This window comes from Lissotriton helveticus, chromosome 3_1, assembly GCF_964261635.1.
Source record: "Lissotriton helveticus chromosome 3_1, aLisHel1.1, whole genome shotgun sequence".
Lineage (NCBI taxonomy): Eukaryota > Metazoa > Chordata > Amphibia > Caudata > Salamandridae > Lissotriton > Lissotriton helveticus.
This window is the reverse complement of record NC_136061.1, coordinates 1,173,316,680-1,173,337,220: the sequence shown is the minus strand read 5'-3', so window position 1 is coordinate 1,173,337,220 and position 20,541 is coordinate 1,173,316,680. Positions and strand designations below refer to the sequence as shown.

General features: G+C 45.8%; 1 protein-coding gene across 2 annotated transcripts in view; it reads left to right on the top strand.

The window, feature by feature from the left end:
* The window catches only part of NCAPD3 (non-SMC condensin II complex subunit D3), a 764,397-nt gene that overhangs the window by 534,129 nt on the left and 209,727 nt on the right, over positions 1 to 20,541 (top strand). For both annotated transcript variants that reach the window (XM_078681814.1, XM_078681815.1), the window contains exons 21-22: positions 19,728 to 19,842; positions 19,933 to 20,052. In XM_078681814.1, the coding sequence (XP_078537940.1) occupies positions 19,728 to 19,842; positions 19,933 to 20,052 (235 nt within the window). The remainder of the gene's footprint in view (positions 1 to 19,727; positions 19,843 to 19,932; positions 20,053 to 20,541) is intronic.

Genomic DNA, 20,541 nt, shown 5'->3' with positions numbered 1-20,541 from the left:
AAGTCTGACTTTTCGGGGGTGGTCCAGTCAACTTTGCTGGACATGCACTTCGATGGCTGTCGCCTTTTTGGCTGGAGCTCTTTAAGGATTCTCGGGATACAGCCAAGTCCTTGGGCCTCGCTGCATCTTCCTGCCCACCTAGGTCTACTTTCACCCCTTTTGTGGTTACGTAAGGGGCATCCCACCACGTCTGGCCAAGTCTAGCCACCGGTCCATGCAAGCTGCCCAGCCTCTGTGTGGCTGAGGATGTTGGACCCAACAACCTTGCGGGTCTGGTAGTCAGCGGCCAGGCCAGTCCACCCTTTCACCCCCTGCAGCAGCCTCCAAAACCTCCTAGTCCAACCCTTAAGGGCCATCAACGGCCAGTGGGTGACGGAATTCGTCATCACCTCCTCCACTGGCAATCCATCACATCGGACAGGTGGGTTTCGCAATAGTCCCCTCGAGCCTGCCCCTCCCTCCATGCCACTGTTTTTCAATCGCATGTCAGAGGAACATTTGACGCTTCTCTGCCAGGAAGTCTCAGCTCTCTTGGCCAAGGGATCTATCAAAAGGGTCCCTGTGTCAGAATTAGGTAGTGGTTGCTATTCCTGCTACTTTCTTGTGCCCAAGAAGGACAAAGGCCTGTGTCCTAGTCTAGACCTAAAGGCCCTCAACTGCTACTTCCAGAAGGAGAAGATCAAAATGCTCCCGTTGGCTCGGGTCCTGTCTGCCCTCGACCCTGGAGACTGGATGGTGGCATTGGACTTGCAGGATGCCTATTTCCATATTCCAGTCCTCCCAGCTCTCCTCCCAACTCACAGATGCTACCTACGGTTCACGGTAGGCCACAAGCATTTTCCCTTCTGCTTTACCTGTGCCCTTCGGGTGTTCACAAAAGTGATGGCAGTGGTTGCAGCTCATCTGTGCAGATCAGGGGTTCCAGTCTTCCCCTATCTCGACGACTGGCTGTTGAAGGCGTGCTCCCCCCAGGCTCTAGTCTCCCACCTCCAGACTACGGCGGACCTCCTGCACTCGCTGGGGTTCACTATAAACATGGCAAAGTCACATCTGAATCCCTCTCAGACACTCTTTCATCAGAGCAGTTCTGGACACTGTGCAGTTTCAGGCCTATCCTCCCGCACAGAGAGTCCGGGATATTCGGGCTAGGATACCTATGTTTCAGCCTGAGGTTGCTGGACCTCATGGCCTCCTGCATCGTGCTAGTGGATCATGCCAGGTGGCATAGGCGGGCTCTGCAGTGTGACCTGAAGTTCCAGATCTCGGGGGGAACTGCACAACAACTGCAGTAGTGGTTAACGAACCAAGATTGGGTCATAGGCAGATCCCTCCTCTTTCCCCAACCAGACCGAACAGTGGTGACCGATGTTTCACTCCTGGGACGGGGAGGCCACCTGGGAGAGGCGGAGACCAGAGGAGTCTGGTCTCCGGCGGAGTCCGGACTCCATATCAACCTGTTGGGGCTCCAGGCGATCCGCCTGACACGGAAAGCATTCCTTTCCTCCTTCAAGGAGAAAGTAGTGCAGGTGTTTAGACAAGACCACCGCCATGTGGTATTGCAACAACCAGGGGGTGTGGGATTGTGGACCCTATGTCAAGAGGCTCTTCGCCTTTGGACATGGCTGGAACATCAGGGCATGACCCTGGTGGTTCAACACCTGACAGTTTCTCTGAACGCCAGGTCAGACGAACTCAGCAGTCGGTGCCTGGTAGATCATGAATGACGTCTTCACTTGGAGGTGGTGCAAGGTCTCTTTCAGCAGTGGGGAGAGCCTTGATTAGATCTGTTTGCCACCAAAGAGAACGCGCAATTGCAGCAGTTTCGCACGTTTGAGTTTCCAAGGCGGCACTCGCTCGGCAACGCTTATCGTTGCAAGTGAAACTTCGGCCTCCTGTATGCCGTTCCAGCTGTACTACTTCTGCCCAAAGTGCTGAAGAAGATCAAGCTAGACCGGGCCCAAGTTATTGTGGCTCCGGACTGGGCACAAAGAGTCTGGTACCCTGAGCATGGCCATCAATCCTCCGATCAGTCTGTCCCTTCGGGAGGATCTTCTGTCGCAGCAGCAGGCGACGGTCCTCCACCCGAACCTGTCCAGCCTCCACCTACTTGCGTGGAGATTAAGCAGCGACAGTTGACAGCTTTTGACCTTATGCCTGAAGGCTGTCACGTCATCTTGGCAACCAGGCGTTCCTCCACTAAAACGGCATATGCCTTCCATGGAATAAGTTTGTGGCATGGTGCACAGCAAAGGCTGGGGATCCCCTTTTTTCCCCTCTTTCTTGAGGTTCTCTAGTTCAACCTTTCCTTGGACAAGCAGGCTTCTGCTCTGGGCACTCTAAAAGGCTATCTTGCAGCTATTTCTGCTTCCCTTCAGCTACCAGATCAGCCCTCTTCATTCAAGTTTCCTTTGTAAATAGATTCTTTAAGGGCATTATTCATCTCTTTCCTCCGTCTCATTTCATAATGCCCCAGTGGGACTTGAATCTTGTTTTAACTTATGTGAGCTCCTTTTGAGCCTCTTCACAACTGTCCTCTCAGGCTCCTCACTCTGAAGACTGCTTTTCTTGTTGCCATCACCTCTGCTCGCATGGTGAGTGAGCTTCAGGCTCTATCTCCTAAGCTCCCTTTCTTCTCTGTGCATCCAGACAAAGTGGTGCTTAGGACGAGGCCCTCGTGCTTCTAAAGTGGTTACACCATTTCTCATTGGACAAACGATCACCTTGCCCACCTTTTTCCACCCCTGCATCCTTCCAAGGAGGAGAAGAGACTCCACTGTCCGGACCCAAAACGTGCGCTGTCCTTTTACCTTGACTGCACAAAGGATTTCCGGGTGGAAGATCAACTTTCTGTTGTCTTGGTGGGTGCCAAAAAGGTTGGCCTGTCCAGGAGCATGCCATCTCCCGGTGGGTTGCTCTTTGTATTAAAATCTGCTACGCTTTAGCAAAAAAGGAACCACCAGTGGGGCTGCATGCTCATTTCACTAGAGCAAAGGCAGAAACTACTGCATTGTCATGTGGAGTCCCACTTCTTGACATCTGCCAGGCGGCAACATGGGCATCCTTGCACACATTCACCAGACATTGCCGCCTGGACAGCCAGGTCCAGAGGGATGGCTGTTTTACCGGATCTGTCGTCCAGGATTTTCTGGTGTAAACTTGGTTCGCAGACCCTCCTCAGGGGATGATCATGCTGGGGTACCTATTCTAAGGTAAGAAATCTATAACTAACTATCTCTTTCCGATGAACAAGTTACTTACCTTCAGTAACAATGTATCTGAAAGAGATATAAGTTAGTTACATTTTAGGCAACAAGGAGACTGCGATTTTAGTGTTATCCGCATATTACACCATGGTGAAACCTAAAGCACGAATGTCGGCTAACTGGCAGACATACCCGTTGAAAAGTCTGGGGCTCAAGGAGGGGTCCCTGCAGCACTCCACACTTTAACTAATGTGTCTCAGATAAAAAAATGCCCTTCATTTACCTGGAAACGCCTGTTCTCCAGAAACTTGGTCAGCCAGCTAAGCGCCATGCCGATTACAGAAACCTCTTCCATCTTTTTGCATAGAATTGTATGTCACCGTATTGAAAGCTGGGTGTAAGTCCAGAACAGTAAGCGCAGCCAAACCTCCCTGGTCCAATATCTTTTAAAGCTCTTCTGTAGCTACTAATATTAGGGCTTTGTCTGTACTGCAACCAGGACGAAACCACATTGTGCCTGGTGCAGTAAGTTGTTAGTTTCCAGATTGGTTATAAGATGCCCGTTTATCAACTTTTCCAATATTCTACTCACCCCTGGGATTAGTAATATTGGACTCTATCATTTTCTACCCGATCAGGGTCTGGCTGTTCTTTTTAGTACCCTTGACTAAAAATTAATAGGTACTTAGCTGTAATATTAGTTCTTCTCCAGGGGCGTTTTCATTGGTCACAAGCAATCCTCCCTGGGAAATGGCCAAAAGAAATTATTTTCAGTTCTTCCATGGTCTTCTTTATTTTAGTAAAAAAAATATGATAATAACCAGCTCAACTGCCACCTAAAGCCCATGATGAAATACTGCTAGTGTACTACTCTGTGATTAAAAAAAAAAAACAATTAAGGTTTTCCCAGGCATTCAGGCTTCATCCTGTTAGGCTAAATTGTCTCTATTTCCTCTCACCCTTCCTTTAAAAAAAGGTTTGTGAAAGAGTTTTTAAGTCATCATGTTATTTTTAGTGATATGTTTGTGTTTAAATTTGTAAAAAAAAAAAAAATTGATTTATGAAAAAAGTTTGTTTATCCAGTATTGGGGTATCTTCACATGCTTAGAATCATCCCCGCCGACGAGGTGGGAGTCTCGCGGTACAATAAAACATATACATTATAGTCATAATAACATTATACCCTAGGCTACAGTGTAAGGAAAAGTCACTACAATAGCCTATCTCAGTCTTTTTGTAAAAAGAACCAAACTTGGAAACCAGCCAATCAGGCAGCAGCACCCTCTAGAACCATCCCCACAGAGCGGCAAACCCTTAGATTTTCTATGCGCCTCGTGTGTTAGGGAGTCTCCCTGAGCTCTGCTCAGTTTTTTCCTTTGGCCTGTATTTCTGAGAGGAGAATATGTCTGATTCTAAGAAGAGCTTATTTTTGGCCTATTCTTCCTGTGGGAAGAAAAGACTTCACTTTGAGGACCCTCATGAAGAGTGTATTTATTGCCTCTACCCAGCACACAAAGTCAAAGACGGCAGGATCTGCAGAACCTTTCCTGCAAAGACTTTGAAGGATCGTGAAGGACGCCTGCTGGTTTGGAGAAATTTAAATCATCTGAAGGGGTTTCTGAAGGTGAAGCAAGTCAAGTGTACACCCCCATCTCCAAGAAAAGAGATAGATCTAGAGATCTTCCTGAGAAAATGAGTAAGACCTTAAAAACTTCATCTTCTGAAGCAGGTCAGTCCTCCTCTCAAAAAGAGAAAAAGAAAGTCTCTTCTGAGGAGAAATCTAGAGATAAGGTGAAGGTTTCTCAGAAAACTACCTCGAAATCTCTTCAGGACCCTCCGTCGACAGCTAGAACATCTTCGTCGATGAGGAAATCACCTCATAAGGTGAGTGGATCTTCAGTGTTGAAGAAATGTACTCCGTCGACGAAGTCTTCGTCGACGGCGCAGTCGACGAGAGTCCCTACGCCGTTGATTATTCACATCTTCGATCCCACCGTCGACGACGAGCCCACTGTCGACGAGCCCACTGTCGACGAGCCCACTGTCGACGAGCCCACTGTCGACGAGCCCACTGTCGACGAGCCCACTGTCGACGAGCCCACTGTCGACGAGCCCACTGTCGACGAGCCCACTGTCGACGAGCCCACTGTCGACGAGCCCACTGTCGACGAGCCTACCGTCGACGACCTCACCATCGACGAGCATTATTCCCTCGTCGGCGAGTCTACCGTCAACGACGACTTCAACCATGACGTCGACTACCACACCGTCGACGATGTCTTTTCCGTCGACGACAACCATGATCACAACATAGACGATGCCAACTGTTGCAGCGATTTCAGGGGAATATGAGTCACCTTCAACATATATTTCTGCTACTTTGAGGCGTAAAAAACCCTTGCCTTTGCAATTTACGCCTATTCTGAGTTCTAAATTGTCGTCTAACAGGCAATTTTATCATGATGTCCTACATTTCAACTTTGCCTCCCAGCCATTATATAGAGGAATCTGAAGATGATGATGATGATCCTTATGGGCAGGCACGTGACCCTTCACAGCTCAGGATAAAGTATCAAGAGGAGGATGAGGATGAACAGGAAGAGTACTATGAACCATGAGAGTCGTTGAGAGAACCTCAAGAAGTTTTTCATCAAGAACCAATGGTTCAAAGGCCAGCAGCTTTGCTACAAGACCTTACGGCAATGCTTAAGGACTATAATAGTCGTTTTCCTCCACCTCCTCCTCCTCCGCAAGTTTCTACTCCTGTAGAGATGCAAACTGTTTCACCTGCAACACCAGTTTCTGAGCCCCAGGTGACAATACCTTCACAGCTGTTGCAAGACGATGAGGATAACATGGTAGCAGAGGACTGAGAGATTCCTAATTCGCCCACTACCGTGGATGAATGGGACGAATATCTGATCCCAGATCCAGCATCACTGATTCCACCGGCTGCAGACTCTCCTCCTGAGGACATAGGAGGGTTTCATGCCATTATGGAGAGGGCATCTACAAGATTTCATCTGACTATGCCAGTGCAAAAGACTGAGTTTTTTGTACGATTTTAAAGACCTAAACAGAAAGACCACACATTCTTTTCCCATAATTGATCACATTTGGGAAGAGGGAGTAAAGATCATGAAAACTCCATTCTCTATTCCTGCAATTCTGCCTCAGATTGACAAAAAGTACAAGGCGCCGGATGATGCTCCTGCCTGCCTTACAGGTCACCCTAAAGCAGACTCTGTAATTTCCCAGGCAGCGCAAAGAAAATCTCGGAATCCTTCCTCTCCTATAACAGCTCCCCCTTACGAGAATGGGAGGCACCAGGATAACCTAGGAAAACGTTTTACAACCATGGCAGGCGCTACGGTCCGAGTTACAAACGGTTAGGCCATTTTGAGTAGATATGACCGACAATTGTGGTCAGATATGTCGCCATATATGGAATATTTGCCTGAGGACAAAAATATAGAGGCAAGGAAGATCCTTATGGAAGGAGAAAGAGAAGGAGAAAGATCGGCTTCTGAAATCATAGATATTTCTATAGATATAGGGTCTCTTGGCTTTCGTCAACTCGCCGAAGCAGCTACGTTAAGACATCAGGGCTGGCTTAAATCCACGAATTTTCGCCCTGAAATCCAAACTAAGATTCTTGATATGCCTTTTGATGGCGACCTCCTGTTTGGAAAACATATAGATGACGCTCTACAAGATATAAAAAAGGACACAGATACTGCAAGATCGTTGGGTTCTTTACAGTATCTTAAAATGCCCTTTCATGGAGCAAGGGGCAGAGGATCCTACTTCTTTCGTGGAGGTTACCAAAAGTATCAGCAACAAGGTAACCAGGGTCGTTATGGATACAATTATCAACAGCAACAACAAAACTACAGAAATCCCCTGGCAGCTGCCTATAGGCAACAAGGCAAGAGAGGTCCATCTCAGGGCAGAGATTCTGCCAGAAGGCAGTGATAATCCTGTTGCGCCTGCGCCACTACAATTCAAAATTCCCAAAATTTCACAGTATTTCGACAATTGGAAGAAAATAACCAAGGACAAATGGGTATTATATATCGTAAAATTTGGACACACCCTGGAGTTCACCAAATTTCCCCCTCCTCATCCACCTCTAAAGAAAAATCCACCACATCTTTCTCTTCTCAGGAAAGAGGTGAAAGCTATGCTTTCAAAAGGGGCAATAGAGAGAGTTCCACATTCTCAAATAGGAAAGGGATTCTATTCTCGCTTTTTCCTGATAAAGAAAAAGTCAGGAGATTGGAGGCCAATCTTAGACTTGCGGATGCTGAACAAGTACCTTCAGAAGAAATCCTTTCGCATGGTAACACTCCAGGAGATTCTTCAGCTTCTATATCATGCTGATTTCATGACAACCCTGGACCTCCAGGATGCATACTTTCATATCCCAATTCATCCCAAGCATCGAAGATTTCTGAGATTCACGGTGGCAGGTGCACATCTTCGGTGGGACTTCATATGTACCTGCAGTCTCCTACACATGAGAAAGGGCATATTCTAGACCAAATTTTCTCGACCGTTCCGGTGGCCCTCTCCTCCCTTGCCCCAGTTCTCTGGTCAGACCATTTCCTAGCGGATTTCACGATAGTACATCAGCCAGTAGCCGCTCGCATTTCGCAGCGGCAAACAGCTCGTAACTCTAGAGCCTTCCATAAAGTCACCCCGGCCATGCTCACCCAGGCTTTAGAGACCTATCCTTGTGCTCTCACGGGTAGACTGGAGGACGATGTTAGATGTTTTCAGTACTGGCTCACTGCACGCTTGGAAGCCTTGGCACCACCTCGCCTAGCTCGATCAGAACTGGCAAGAGCATCAGCCCCATGGTTTTCTGCTACCCTGGCTACTAAGAGAAGGCACTGTAAGCGGCTGGAGAGAATTTGGAGGAGGCAGTACGATACATCTGCTAAGCAGTCCTACAGAGAAGCAGTGAAAGAATATCACAGGGAGATCACTGCAGAGAAAAAATCCTTCTTAGCTAAAAGGATCGAGGAAGCAGATAGCTCCTGCAAAGAGATCTTTAAGATTGTTAAAGAATTCATCTCTCCTTCCTGTTGCACTCCTACGTCTGCTTTCTCGGAACCATGGATCAAGGAGCTTGCAGTATTTTTTACTAATAAAATACGTACCATCCAGGCAGCCTTGCAAGGAACCCATAACATCTCGATCGCGGGCTCTTTGGTCGACGGCTCTTCTTTCCCTTGGTTACATCCATTGGCCTCGCATATGGACTCTTTGGGTCCTACTCTGCACTGTTTCCCCTCCATAGAGCTTCAGGCCTCGCTCGACCTTCTGTCTAGCCTGAAATCTGGCTCTCCATTGGATCCTTGTCCCGCCAAGTGTCTTGCGACCCTGGCACCTGCCCTTAACCCGATCATCAATCCTATCATCAATGCTTCTCTGAATTCGGGCAAAGTCCCCGTGTCGTGGAAACAGGCTCTAGTTCTTCCCCTCATTAAAAAACCGAATGCAGATGCTAAACTGCATTCCAACTACAGGCCAATCTCGTTGCTTCCGTCCCTGGCCAAGATTACGGAAAAGCATGTTCATACGACCCTGACCAACTTTTTAGAGGGAAACTCCTTATTACATCAGTCACAGTCCGGGTTTAGATCTAACCTGAGCACTGAAACCGCTCTACTTGAGGTAACCGAGGCTGTGAAGGAGACTCTCGACAGGGGTGGAAAGGCCCTGCTTATCATGCTTGATCTGTCAGCGGCCTTCGACACCGTTCCCCACGACCTCCTTCTAACAAGACTCTGGGAGATTGGCCTGCGGGGAACGGTGTTCGCATGGTTTCAATCTTTTTTGGCCGACCGGAGACAAACGATCTGGGCCCCCCCTTTTTCCGCCCTGATGCCGCAGCTTGATGTTGGGGTCCCGCAGGGCTCCATCCTCAGTCCCTCCCTTTTTAATATCTTCCTCACTCCTTTGGCGGCACGAGTGGAGGAGCTAGGGGCCCAGATCATATCCTATGCGGATGATACACAGCTCCTGTTCACCTGTGACAGGGGCTGTGACTTTGACGGAGCAGCTATCCGGAAGTGTCTGGAGTTTGTGTTTGATTGGTTCGGGAAAAGTGGCCTCAAATGCAACTCCGACAAATCCGAGATATTGTTCTTTGGTTGTCCTGCAGACCTGAGATGGAAGCAATGGTGGCCTTCGGCTATGTTCCCCCCTGCTAGCGATTCGGTTACAGCAAAGAATCTGGGTATGATGGTTGATAACACTCTTTCCTTCAAAGCCCAGGTGGCTGGCCTGACTGGGAAGTGCTTTGCCATCTTAAGGATGTTGCGTACGTTTTTGCCATATCTATCTTTGGAGCACAAGAAGATCACGGTGCAAGCACTAATAGGCTCTCGCCTAGATTACGCTAACATCCTTTACTTAGGTCTTCCTGAATATCTGCTGACCCGTCTGCAGATAGTTCAAAATTCAGCAGCCAGGGCAATCTTTGGTTTAACTAGAAGAGCCAGGGCCAGTAACCTCCTTGTCTCCCTGCATTGGCTGCCGATTCGTAAGCGCATCTTCTTCAAGACTTTAACTACAGCTTTTAAGGCGCTTCACAATGTCGGCGCTGGATATTTGCAGAGAAGGGTCAACTTCTATCTGCCATCGAGACCTCTGAGGTCTGCTGCCCAGGCAAACGCCATTGTCCCAACAGTGAAACGTGCTCGCTGTGGAGGTCGCTCCTTCAGTTACCTCGCACCCCGTCTCTGGAACACGCTGCCCCTGGCGCTGCGGACCTGCTCCAATCTTTCGGTCTTTAGAAAGGGACTTAAGACCCATCTTTTTGTCCTGTAATGCCATTATGGTTATTTTTGGTGCCGTCACGGAGGTGTGTTAGTTGCTGGTATTTGGTGTGATGATCTTTAGCGCCGGGACGCTCTTCTGAGCAGCTGAGCGCTCTATAAAACTAACAGTAACATAACATAACATAACTTCCAATTCAGAGTACATCCCTTCTACGTTCGGCTCCACGGGTCTTTACCAAATTCTTAGCTCCGGTAGCAGCGCATCTCAGGCTGCAAGGTGTCCAACTATTCCCATACCTGGACGACTGGCTAATAAAGGCTCCATCCTTTCGCAAGGCTTCTCTTGCAACAACAAAATGCCTGCAAGTGTTTCACTAGCTGGGTCTATCACTAAATGCCCAAAAGTCCAGCCTTTTTCCGTCTCCAGTAGTTCAATTTCTGGGAGCAAAATTGGACACTCTTCAAGACAAGGCATTCTTGTCCGCAGACAGGAAATCTCGCCTTCTATCTCTGGCATCAGAACTTCTAAAAAGTCTGCTTCAGTGGAATGATCAAATCTTTCCTGAGGATTTTATCGTCGGCAATCCTGCTAGTGCCTCAAGCGAGGTTAAAAATTAGGCCACTTCAAGAGGAGCAGGACAGCCAGTGGCTCCAAATCTCTGGTTCGTTCGACGACATAGTGCAAGTGACTCCAGTTATGAAAGAAACGCTTTCTTGGTGGAGGAGTTCCAAGAATGTCTCCGTAGGGCTCACTTTTCTATCTACAATTCCGGATTATATCATCACTACAGATGCTTCCCTAGAAGGTTGGGGGGCCTACCTTCAGGACCTCAGCATAAGAAGAAAGTGGTCTTCAGCAATGGGGAAAATGCACATCAATTTTCTGGAACTTCAGGCAATTTCACTAGCCCTGCAATCTTTTCTCCCCCGACTGCAAGGATCTACAGTTCTCATCAGGACCGACAACACCACTTGCATGCATTATCTAAACAAGCAGGGTGGTACGAGGTCTCACATTCTGTCCCAAGAGGCTCAGAACATCTGGAAGTGGCTCCTCTTGCACAAAATAACAATCAAGGTGGAGCATCTACCAGGAGCACAAAACACCTGGGCAGATTCTCTCAGCAGAACAACAAAGTCTTACCACGAATGGGAACTGGATCAATCCGTGCTGGACAACATCTTTCAGAAGTGGGGCAAACCGAATCTGGATCTCTTTGCCACCAAGAGCAACCGAAAGTGCCTTTTCTTCACTAGCTGGGAACCGGAGAAGGATTCCTGGGGGAACGCATTCATGATGAGGTGGACGGGAATCTTTGCTTACGCATTCCCTCCCTTTCCTCTAATCCCGAGACTTTTGCACAAAATGAAGAAGGAACCATGTTGCATGATTCTGATTGCACCGAAATGGCCGCGTCAACACTGGTTCACGGAACTTCTCCTTCTCTCGAAGTACAAGCCGTTCCGCCTTCCGATACAGCTTAATCTGCTATCAATGAGCGAAGGGCAGATTCTTCACCCTTGCCCAGCTCAACTGCAACTCCATACTTGGTTCCTGGACTCACAGATTTCCAGGAAGTAGAACTTCCTCAGGAATGCAGGGACATTCTAGACAAAGCAAGAGCCCCTTCTACATTGCGGAGCTATGCCCTAAAATGGAAAAGATTCTGTCACTGGTGCTCTAATAATAATCTACATCCATTGGAATGTTCTCCTGATAAAGTGCTACTTTATTTGTTGTCACTCTCTGTCTGGTCTAAAATTTTCTTCGGTTAAATAGCATTTAGCGGCTATTTCTACATACAGAAAGTCTTCAGGGATGGCGTCACTAATCCTCTCATTAAACAGTTCCTGAAGGGACTTTTCAGAACTTTCCCTCCTATTAAAGCTCCTCCTCCAGAATGGAGACTAAATGTAGTTCTACAGCAGCTCATGAAACATCCATTTGAGCCCATTCATAAGGCTGATATTAAATATCTCTCATGGAAAACAGCTTTACTGTTGGCACTCACCTCTTCCCGAAGAGTCGGTGAGTTACAGGCTTTCACTATACGACAACCATATTTGAAATTCTCTAATGATGGGGAAATATGTCTCCGCAAAGCGGGGTAGGTTGTACATGGTCTATGTTGACCTGTCCGCAGCTTTTGACTGTGTTTCCCATTCAAAACTATGGTCTGTTCTTACCTAGATGGGGATAGATCCGGCCCTCGTAACCTTTCTGAGAGAGCTCTATTCAAATCCTTCGGCCAGAGTACGTTTTGGAGTGAATGGCGAACTATCCGACTCGTTCGCGGTGGAGCGTGGTGTCAGGCAGGGTTGTGGCCTGGCTCCCTTTCTTTTTTCCCTCTATACAAACTGGCTTGAGGTGGAGATGCTGAGGGGGGGGGGGGTCAGGACCTTCCTCGAGTAAGAAATCGACCCGTTCCCGCTCTTTTATACGCGGATGATGCCGTGATACTGGCACGCACTCCGCGCGAACTGCAGAAGGCATTAGATAGGTATGCAAGGTTTATGGGCAGCCTGGACCTGCGTATAAACATAAAAAAGACGTACGTCATGGTGGCAGGAACAAGGAAAAAAGGGGGGAAAAGGCATCTTCCTTGACAGCGAAAGGATTGAAGTGACTGCCCAATATCCATACCTTGGTATTATGATGGATGAAAAGATGAATTGGAAACCAGCCATAGAAGCCCGAAAGCACCAGCTGTTGCGAGCAATCACTGCCCTCAAAATATTCTCTCAGAAATTAGCAAAGAGGCCTCTAGTAGAGTTGCTCCATATTTATAGAGCGAAGTGTCAATCTATCGCACTTTATGGGACAGGTCTGTGGGGACAAAAAAACACCAATCCCCTACAGGTTGCAGAGAATACCTTTCTAAGATTTCTTTTGGCGGTCCCCAAACGTGTATCTACTTTGCCTGTCATATGGAGCTAGGTATTTCGCATATAGAGGACTTGGCAAAAATACAACCGCTCCTGCTGTGGCGACGTATCTGGACCACGACAAAGAATTATTTTTCTAAACAAATAGTGACAGACTGCATGTCACTGGATTACGCTGGGAAAATCGAGTGGCTCATGTATGTGAAGAACTTTCTCACTGATCTAGGGTTTGGTAAATATTACTCTGCTCCGGAATTAATTGGTGAAATATCCAGAAAAGATTTTAAAAAAAAGGGCATTGAGCCATGTAGAAGAGTTACGGATCTGTACTGAGGCAAAGAAAACCTCGGTCCAACATTCCATGGCGGTTATGACCACCCTAGAGATTGAGCCGTATCTGACATATGTCCAGTCACAATTTGAGCGTTTTTTACTGACAAGATTCAGAACTAATATTTTCCATAGATTGGTGGCATTCCCGACGAAAAATAGTTGGGATGATTGTTTAACAGCGTGCCCATGCGATGATATATCAAAACAAACCACCATGCACACCTTTCTGTTTTGTAAATTTTATTCTGCACACCGTAAACTTTGGTTGATTCCACTGCTAAGAAAAATGGGTCTTAGAAGTTGTCGTCCCGCTATGCTGCGTTTGCAATTTGTAGAATCAGAAATGGCTTGCAAATGTATTGTGACCCTTTTAAAATGTATTTTTAAGCATAGAGTAAATCTTTGACAAAGCCCCGTTGTATATATTAGGAAAACTGAGATAAACCTAAAAATGCTTGATATGTCTAAATTTCTTTTTTACAGTTTTAATCTTAAATGAGTAGAAAATCATTCTTTTTATCATGTAAAAGTAATAATTGGTGGTTGTATATGATAAGATATGTTTGTTGAAACCCTTTTATGGTTTTTTTATGTACTTTGAAAACCGAATAAAGATTTACTTACTTGCTCTAATGACTACGTCCTTTTGCGAACTAATCCCACATTCATACCTAAAGTTCCAACTTCATTTCATCTCAGTGAATCCGGACATTCTTCCCCAATCCGCCGCGTGCCGCGGAGAAGTCATTGCATTCTTTGGATGTCAAAAGATGCCTAAAGTTCTACATATCTCGAACGTTGTCCTTCAGAAAATCGGATCAGTTATTTCTCTCGTATGGTGGCCCAAAAAAAGGATCAGCTATCTCAAAAGCTACCATCTCAAAGTGGATTGCGTCTGCTATTCAGTTCTGCCATTGCAAAGCAGGCCATCCACTGTCAAGCAAGACAAAAGCTCATTCTACCAGAGCAGTGTCCTCTTCTACGGCATTGTTTGCTGGTGTGTCCTTGGACAAGATTTGCCGAGCCGCAACTTGGTAGAGTGTACATACTTTCACTCTGCATTATTGCTTGGATCTGGCAACAGAAGCTGAATCAGCAGTTGGACAAGCAGTTTACGAAACCTTTTTAGATAAGGTAAGCCTGATGGCAAGAATATGTTGTAACTAATGTTGTAAAAGTTCTCTATTTGCTATGACCATTATTGTGTATGAGTATGACTTGCTTTTTCTCACAATATAGAAATGTTTGTGAATGTTGCATTGGTTTGACATGGTATCTCTTGAACTTCTTATGATACCCACCATCCACTATGCATATTAGTGTTATTTACTGCTAGCTACTCTGATTCTAAACATGTGAATCTATGAAAGATACCCCAATACAGAATAAGAAAACAAGTTACTTACCTGTAACTTCAGTTATCCAGTATTGGTATCTTTCATAGATTCACATGCGACCCACCCTCCTCCCCTGGGAGGCTTACCTTATCATAATGTTATACTACTATCACTAGTGCTACGAAAATCTGAGGGTTTGCCTTTCTGTGGGGATGGTTCTAGAGGGTGCTGCTGCCTGATTGCCTGGTTTCCAAGTTGCTTTCTATTTACAAAAAGACTGAGATAGGCTATTGTAGTGACTTTTCCTTACACTGTAGCCTATGGTATAATGTTATTATGACTATAATGTATGTTTTATTGTACCACGAGACTCCCACCTCTTCGGCAGGGATGATTCTAAGCATGTGAATCTATGAAAGATACCAATACTGGATAACTGAAGTTACAGGTAAGTAACTCGTTTTCTTCTTTTGCCAAGTAAAATTGACATGCTGACTCAAATCTCGGTGGCTAGAACAAATTCTTGATCAGATTCTGGCTATGTGTTGGAAACAGACTCTCTAAATAGTGTACTCAAGCAAAGTACACTGTGCAGAGTCTCCAGTGGGTCCCCAATTGATTTACAGAGGCTAAAGTAGATATTAACGTTGTCTGTTGTGGTAATGAGGGCAAGAAGTTAGGCTTATCAGAGGGTAGTGCTAAGCATTTGTTGTACTCGGAGTCAATAATCCGAGACCAATTAGAAAAATAACATCTTTTTATGTATATTTTAAACTCCAGAACTTCATTCAGGGTAAGTACAGATTTTGATAGAAACCATTCACAGGTAAGTAAAGGTTTCCGGGGCTCGAAAAATCATGAAAATTGCACTAGAGCTGCAGGTCTAGTAACCTACAAAATCTCCTCGACCTAACTGAAATGCACTTGACCTCTGACTCTGAAAGCTGAGCAAACTTGACAAGTTAACAAGATTTAAAACCATTTTTATTGCTCAGTTACTTTGTGAGCAATAAAGATGCGTTTAAATCTTATGTCACATTTCCTCTGCTTTCAGAGGCAGAGGTCAAGTGTCAGTTTGTCTTCCTACTCGCCAGAAAGGCGAGTAGGACCTAAAAATAGCTCGTCCTGAATGAATCTGACTCACAAATGCGAGCAGTCGAGTGGATTTTTCAACCCCTGGTTTCAAACCTGTGCGCTTTTACGTACAATGTATTCCTATGGGGTAAAATAACAACGGTGCATAGAAGTAGGTACCATCTATTTTAGAGGTTCACCTTCTAGAATCGAAAGAGTATTGGGCCAAGGTTCAACATACTACAAGCAGTTCTTGAGCAACCGCCTGGGTTCTACCAGGAGCAGGGTGCTTGTGAGGCTGGTAGCTGGTGTGCTACGGAGAAGGGGGGGCATCTGAAAAGAGGCTGCACAGAGGGACTTGTGGGCTCCCGAATGGGGACTCTGTTGCAAAGGGTCTTGCGGCACGAGTGCACAGCCGGTTTGTCTGGACCCAGCGGGGAGGCTCAGGAGCAGGGGGTTTTGGTTCGCTAGGTGTGCAAAGATGAACCTTGCGGTCGGGGACAAACCGCTGAAAAAGGAGACATCAAGGCAGCTAGGTCACATTTGAAGTGGGTCTCAGTGACGCTGACGTCCCTGGGTGGCTGCTTACTCCTGGTGCAGTGACAGTCTGGACTGGACACGCCCGTTCAGTATTTGGTGCACGGCATCCAGTACAACTGGGGTTGGTGCTGCACAGCTCCGGTTAGTCCTGGTGTCTTTATCCTCTGTGGGGTAACAGATCAGACCTTTCAGAGCACGAGTACCTTCTCCTGATCGTCTGTGGCGTCAGTCGGGCTGGAGAGCTACAAGGCAGTGAACCGGACTCTGCTGTCAGTGTCTGCGTACTGCAGAGGAGTAGCTCCTCTACTCCAAGGGATCCTTTAGTGTTGGTTGAAGTGCTGTCAGGCTGCGCAAGGCTTTGGTAGTTCTACAGCTCGCAGGACAAGTCACTCGCGATTTTTTACAACAAAAGAGAGGCAAGGAACACAAGTTCCACTAGAATAGAACAAAAGCTTGTGAAACTTGATCCTCAGTAGACTTGTTTCTTTTTATTATATGTTTCCAAAAACCGCTCAGCCAACGTGTTTCACCTACAATGGCTTCATCAGGGGGAAGAATCTGATCCGCTGAAGTTCACAGGGATCTTCCAAAATTAGGGTCAACTCGAAAAGAAAATACGATCACAAGAAAGTCAGACTTTAGGTCCTAAAGGCTGTGATAATAGTCAAGCGTATAAAGGGAAAAAGAGGTCTTAATCCTGGGCTCCACACAAGAAATAGTACTAAGTATTTACTGTCCGGTACGAATACGGCAAAAAGTCAGGGACCCGTCAATGAGTATCCACAGACACCTCACTCAAATGTTGGTTGCCATCCAATGTGTGCCAAATCCGTATCCAGTTCTTAAGTCAAACATCACATGTCCCAAATGACCGGTGGTGTGGCTAGAAGCACCTAGGCTGCCTTTTCTTTTGTTCACTCTGTCAAGATTGTCGAGAGAGGGCTGAGCATTGCAGGGTTTCTCGCCAAAGCTCTGCTGCAGTTCTCGCCAGGCAGTGACTGTTCTTCGTCCTTCTGCCGATCCATCGAATACTCAATTTAGGGGTGTTTATGACTAGTGACATGAAGTGGCCAATGGGCTACCTACCTTAGGGTTTCTACACCTTACTGTGAGAAGTAGGCATAACCCTGATCCTAGAAGGCGAATTCCTTCCAAAAATAACATGGAGGAATTTGAAAACTGGGATCAATGTCAGCTGGCTTGCCCTAGGGGTGGTGCTGGCTGAGTATGGGTACACCTCCTAATCAAACTGATTTTCCTGCCTGTCTTGAAGCCAAAAAGCTAGGTCAGGACAATGGGGGTGGGCACCCCCTCTATCTGGAGGGACCCACAGGTATCATATCAAAAGCAGCAGGGCCTTTGAAGCTTCCCTCCCTGGAATGTCTATCCTGCTTGGAGGAGGTCTGAACACCTCTGCTAAGAGCAGGTTTTGTTCCTGACCTCCAAGAGCGAAGACTTTCACTTCAGGAGGTCAGAAACCGGTCTCTGATGGCTGGCTGGCTGGCTGCCCGGCCGGCTGGCCGAGACCAGTAAGTCAACACACTAGTAGTTGGTAGGTTTTTAGAGGACAGCTCGAAGGTGTTCTCTTGGTGCATCTATTAATAATTCCAACACTGACATCAGTGTGAGATATTAAGACGAGGTGTTCGATACCAAACACCTTGAGGTACAGTTAATCCAACATGTAGCTGGGAAGCGTGTACTGACTGGTGTCCAGCCCATGTACTTCTTATGGCTTCCCTGCGCACTTGTGATATCTAAGGGTGACATGAGATATCATGGAACACATCCACTCTGGTAGATCTGCCCACACATGGGTATGGTGCAGCCTGCCTTCGGGCTGTAAGGCCTGCTGTAGAAGTGACTGCCCTATCCCAAATGCAGTGCTTTGCTGGTATGGAGCACAGAGGTGTGTGCCATGTAACCTCTTCGGTTTCCTCTGCACCAAGACGCACAGGATGCAGTGGCAGTTTTCATGAGCTTGGTGAGGTGTCCCTTAGGGTGGCACCATTCATGCTGCAGCCCTTAGGGGCCCTCTTTAACTACAAGGCTCCAGGTACTAGGAGTGCCACTTACTAGGGACTTACAAGCATCATAAAGGTGTGCCAATTTTGTAACAATGGTACAGTTTTAGGGGAAAAAACACTAGTGCAGGGGACCTGGTTAGCAGAAACCGAGCACTCTCTCGGTCAAGTTGCTTCAGATACCAGGCAAAAAATGGTGGTAGGGGGTAACATGCCAAAAGGGGCCCTTCCCTGCATGTTTAGAAGAGATGACAGAGTAGTTACTTGTTGATTCCTGTTGCTCACTCTCAACAGTACATCCAAGCCCAATAAGCTGAGTTTACTTTACAATACTAGCTGCCCAAACACACATTTCTTGTTAAGTTTCAACCTCTCTACCATATGCTTCTATCTTGGCTCATAGTGTTGTGCCTGTTTGCTGCATCACTACAGGCCTCTCAATTTGTGAATAGAGTTTTATATATTGAGAATGGCATATTGTTATTTTGTCTGCTTAGAGGTACTCGTGGCCCGTTTGTGTTCTTAGTGCTCTTGATGGGACTTCTTTTCTTTATGCTTGTGCCATTAAAGGGTCTTTTTCCAAACTAGTTCAGAAGTGAATGACCAGTATGCCTGGCTTGATAGTTTCAATTTATGCGTCGTGTTCTTATACAAGTTTTAGGTTTCTCTCTTTTCTCTTTCATTATCCACAGATCTCGCCATTGTCACACTAGTGTTTAGGTCATTTAAAAGTACCGACTAAACATGGCTTAATAAATCATAGAGATTTGCTGTCATTTTGAAGGTGGTACTGTACAAAATCTAGTTCGCACTACTAGCGTAGTTCATTTCACTTGGCCTTTCTTGAATTGGTTACTTGTTACATGCTGTAATTGGGTGGCAATGGAACTATAATTGCAAACATTGATCCTGGGAAAGAAAGTACAGTACAGTACAGACCTTTATTCCGAAAGGGAATGCTTCTTACAAACATCTTTCTCGTGTGCGTCAAAAGAAGCCGATCTACACGAATTTAAAGCAGTGGATCCTAAACTCTGCTCTGGAAAACGAACCTGCCTTTAAGATTATAAGCCGTTAAGATAGTGCCACCGCAAAAACTTCCCAAGAAAGTGCATTTACTGAAAAGACTATATAATCACATTAACTTGAGAAGGACTCTGTGGCTTTAATACATTTGTCACCTATGAGTTGTCAACTACAAAACACAGATAGTGTATCTAGAAAAATCATCTATGTCTGAAATGCTAGTTTATAGTTTAATACCTTCTAAAAGAGTGTATTTATTGCTGCATGCAGCATAAACATCACAATCTGGAAGGAAAGAAATGGCCACCCACCTTTCAGTAATGTTGTGTGTTCATATTCCTGGAATGTTTTCCCTTGTTGAGAATTTAATTTGTCGGTTTCTTGATAGGTGCTGGTGAGTTGGTCTTTGATAACCAGTGTACAAAATAACTGATTCCTCCTTTGAAATAAATGGGTACATTTAAAACAAATTATTTTGCGCTGCGCTGATTGTTGTTTTTCCATTTTACCAAGGTGAGGCATCTTTTCACTCTGGGAGAGGCTGTCCAGATGTGCCCAGCCAAAGTGGAGAAGAAAATCTTCCTTTTGGTCCAGTCTATCCTAGCCTCTTCAGACTGTTTGGATCAGGGTAAGATTGTACATTTCTTCTGTAAATAATAAGGATGTTAATGTGAGGTTAGAAGTTTCGCAACTTAATAGATCCTGTCCTTGCTTCCAGAAGCGAATCAGAATGAACGCGAAGATCTGCCAACATCACAACCTCTTTCTCAACCTCTCTCTCAGTTCCGAGGATCCACTATGCCTCCTGTGGTGCGTGCACATGCCTTCATTACACTAGGTAATGTTTTTATATTGTCTTCTATAACAGCTTTGGTTTCTTTCCGGCTCTCTCACCTCTTTATTTCACTCCACTGTCTGAACTGATTATTTTAGCCTGAGCTCCAATTGCACTTATTCCCAGTTCTTGATGGGATCCTTGCTCTACCACAGTTATTTTTTTAATTTATCTTGCTTGCCATATCCAGACTGACTTTCTCCTTCTAAAGATATTGTGCTCTTGATACTATAGAACTAATGCCAGAAAAAGTATTATAAAGGTTGGGTATATTTTTAAAAAGATTTGAAGTGTTCCTGAAGACATCAGTTAAAACTGCATGTATGATAGCATAAACTGAAAAATGTTACTCCTGAGAATTGAATTATTATTGGTTATAAATATTACAATTAGTAATTACATCATTTGTTTTTCTCATAATAAAACATTGTTTGCTTAAGCCAGCTGGAAATGTTTTTTGTAAATTTCCTGTATCACACGATTCCTGCATCA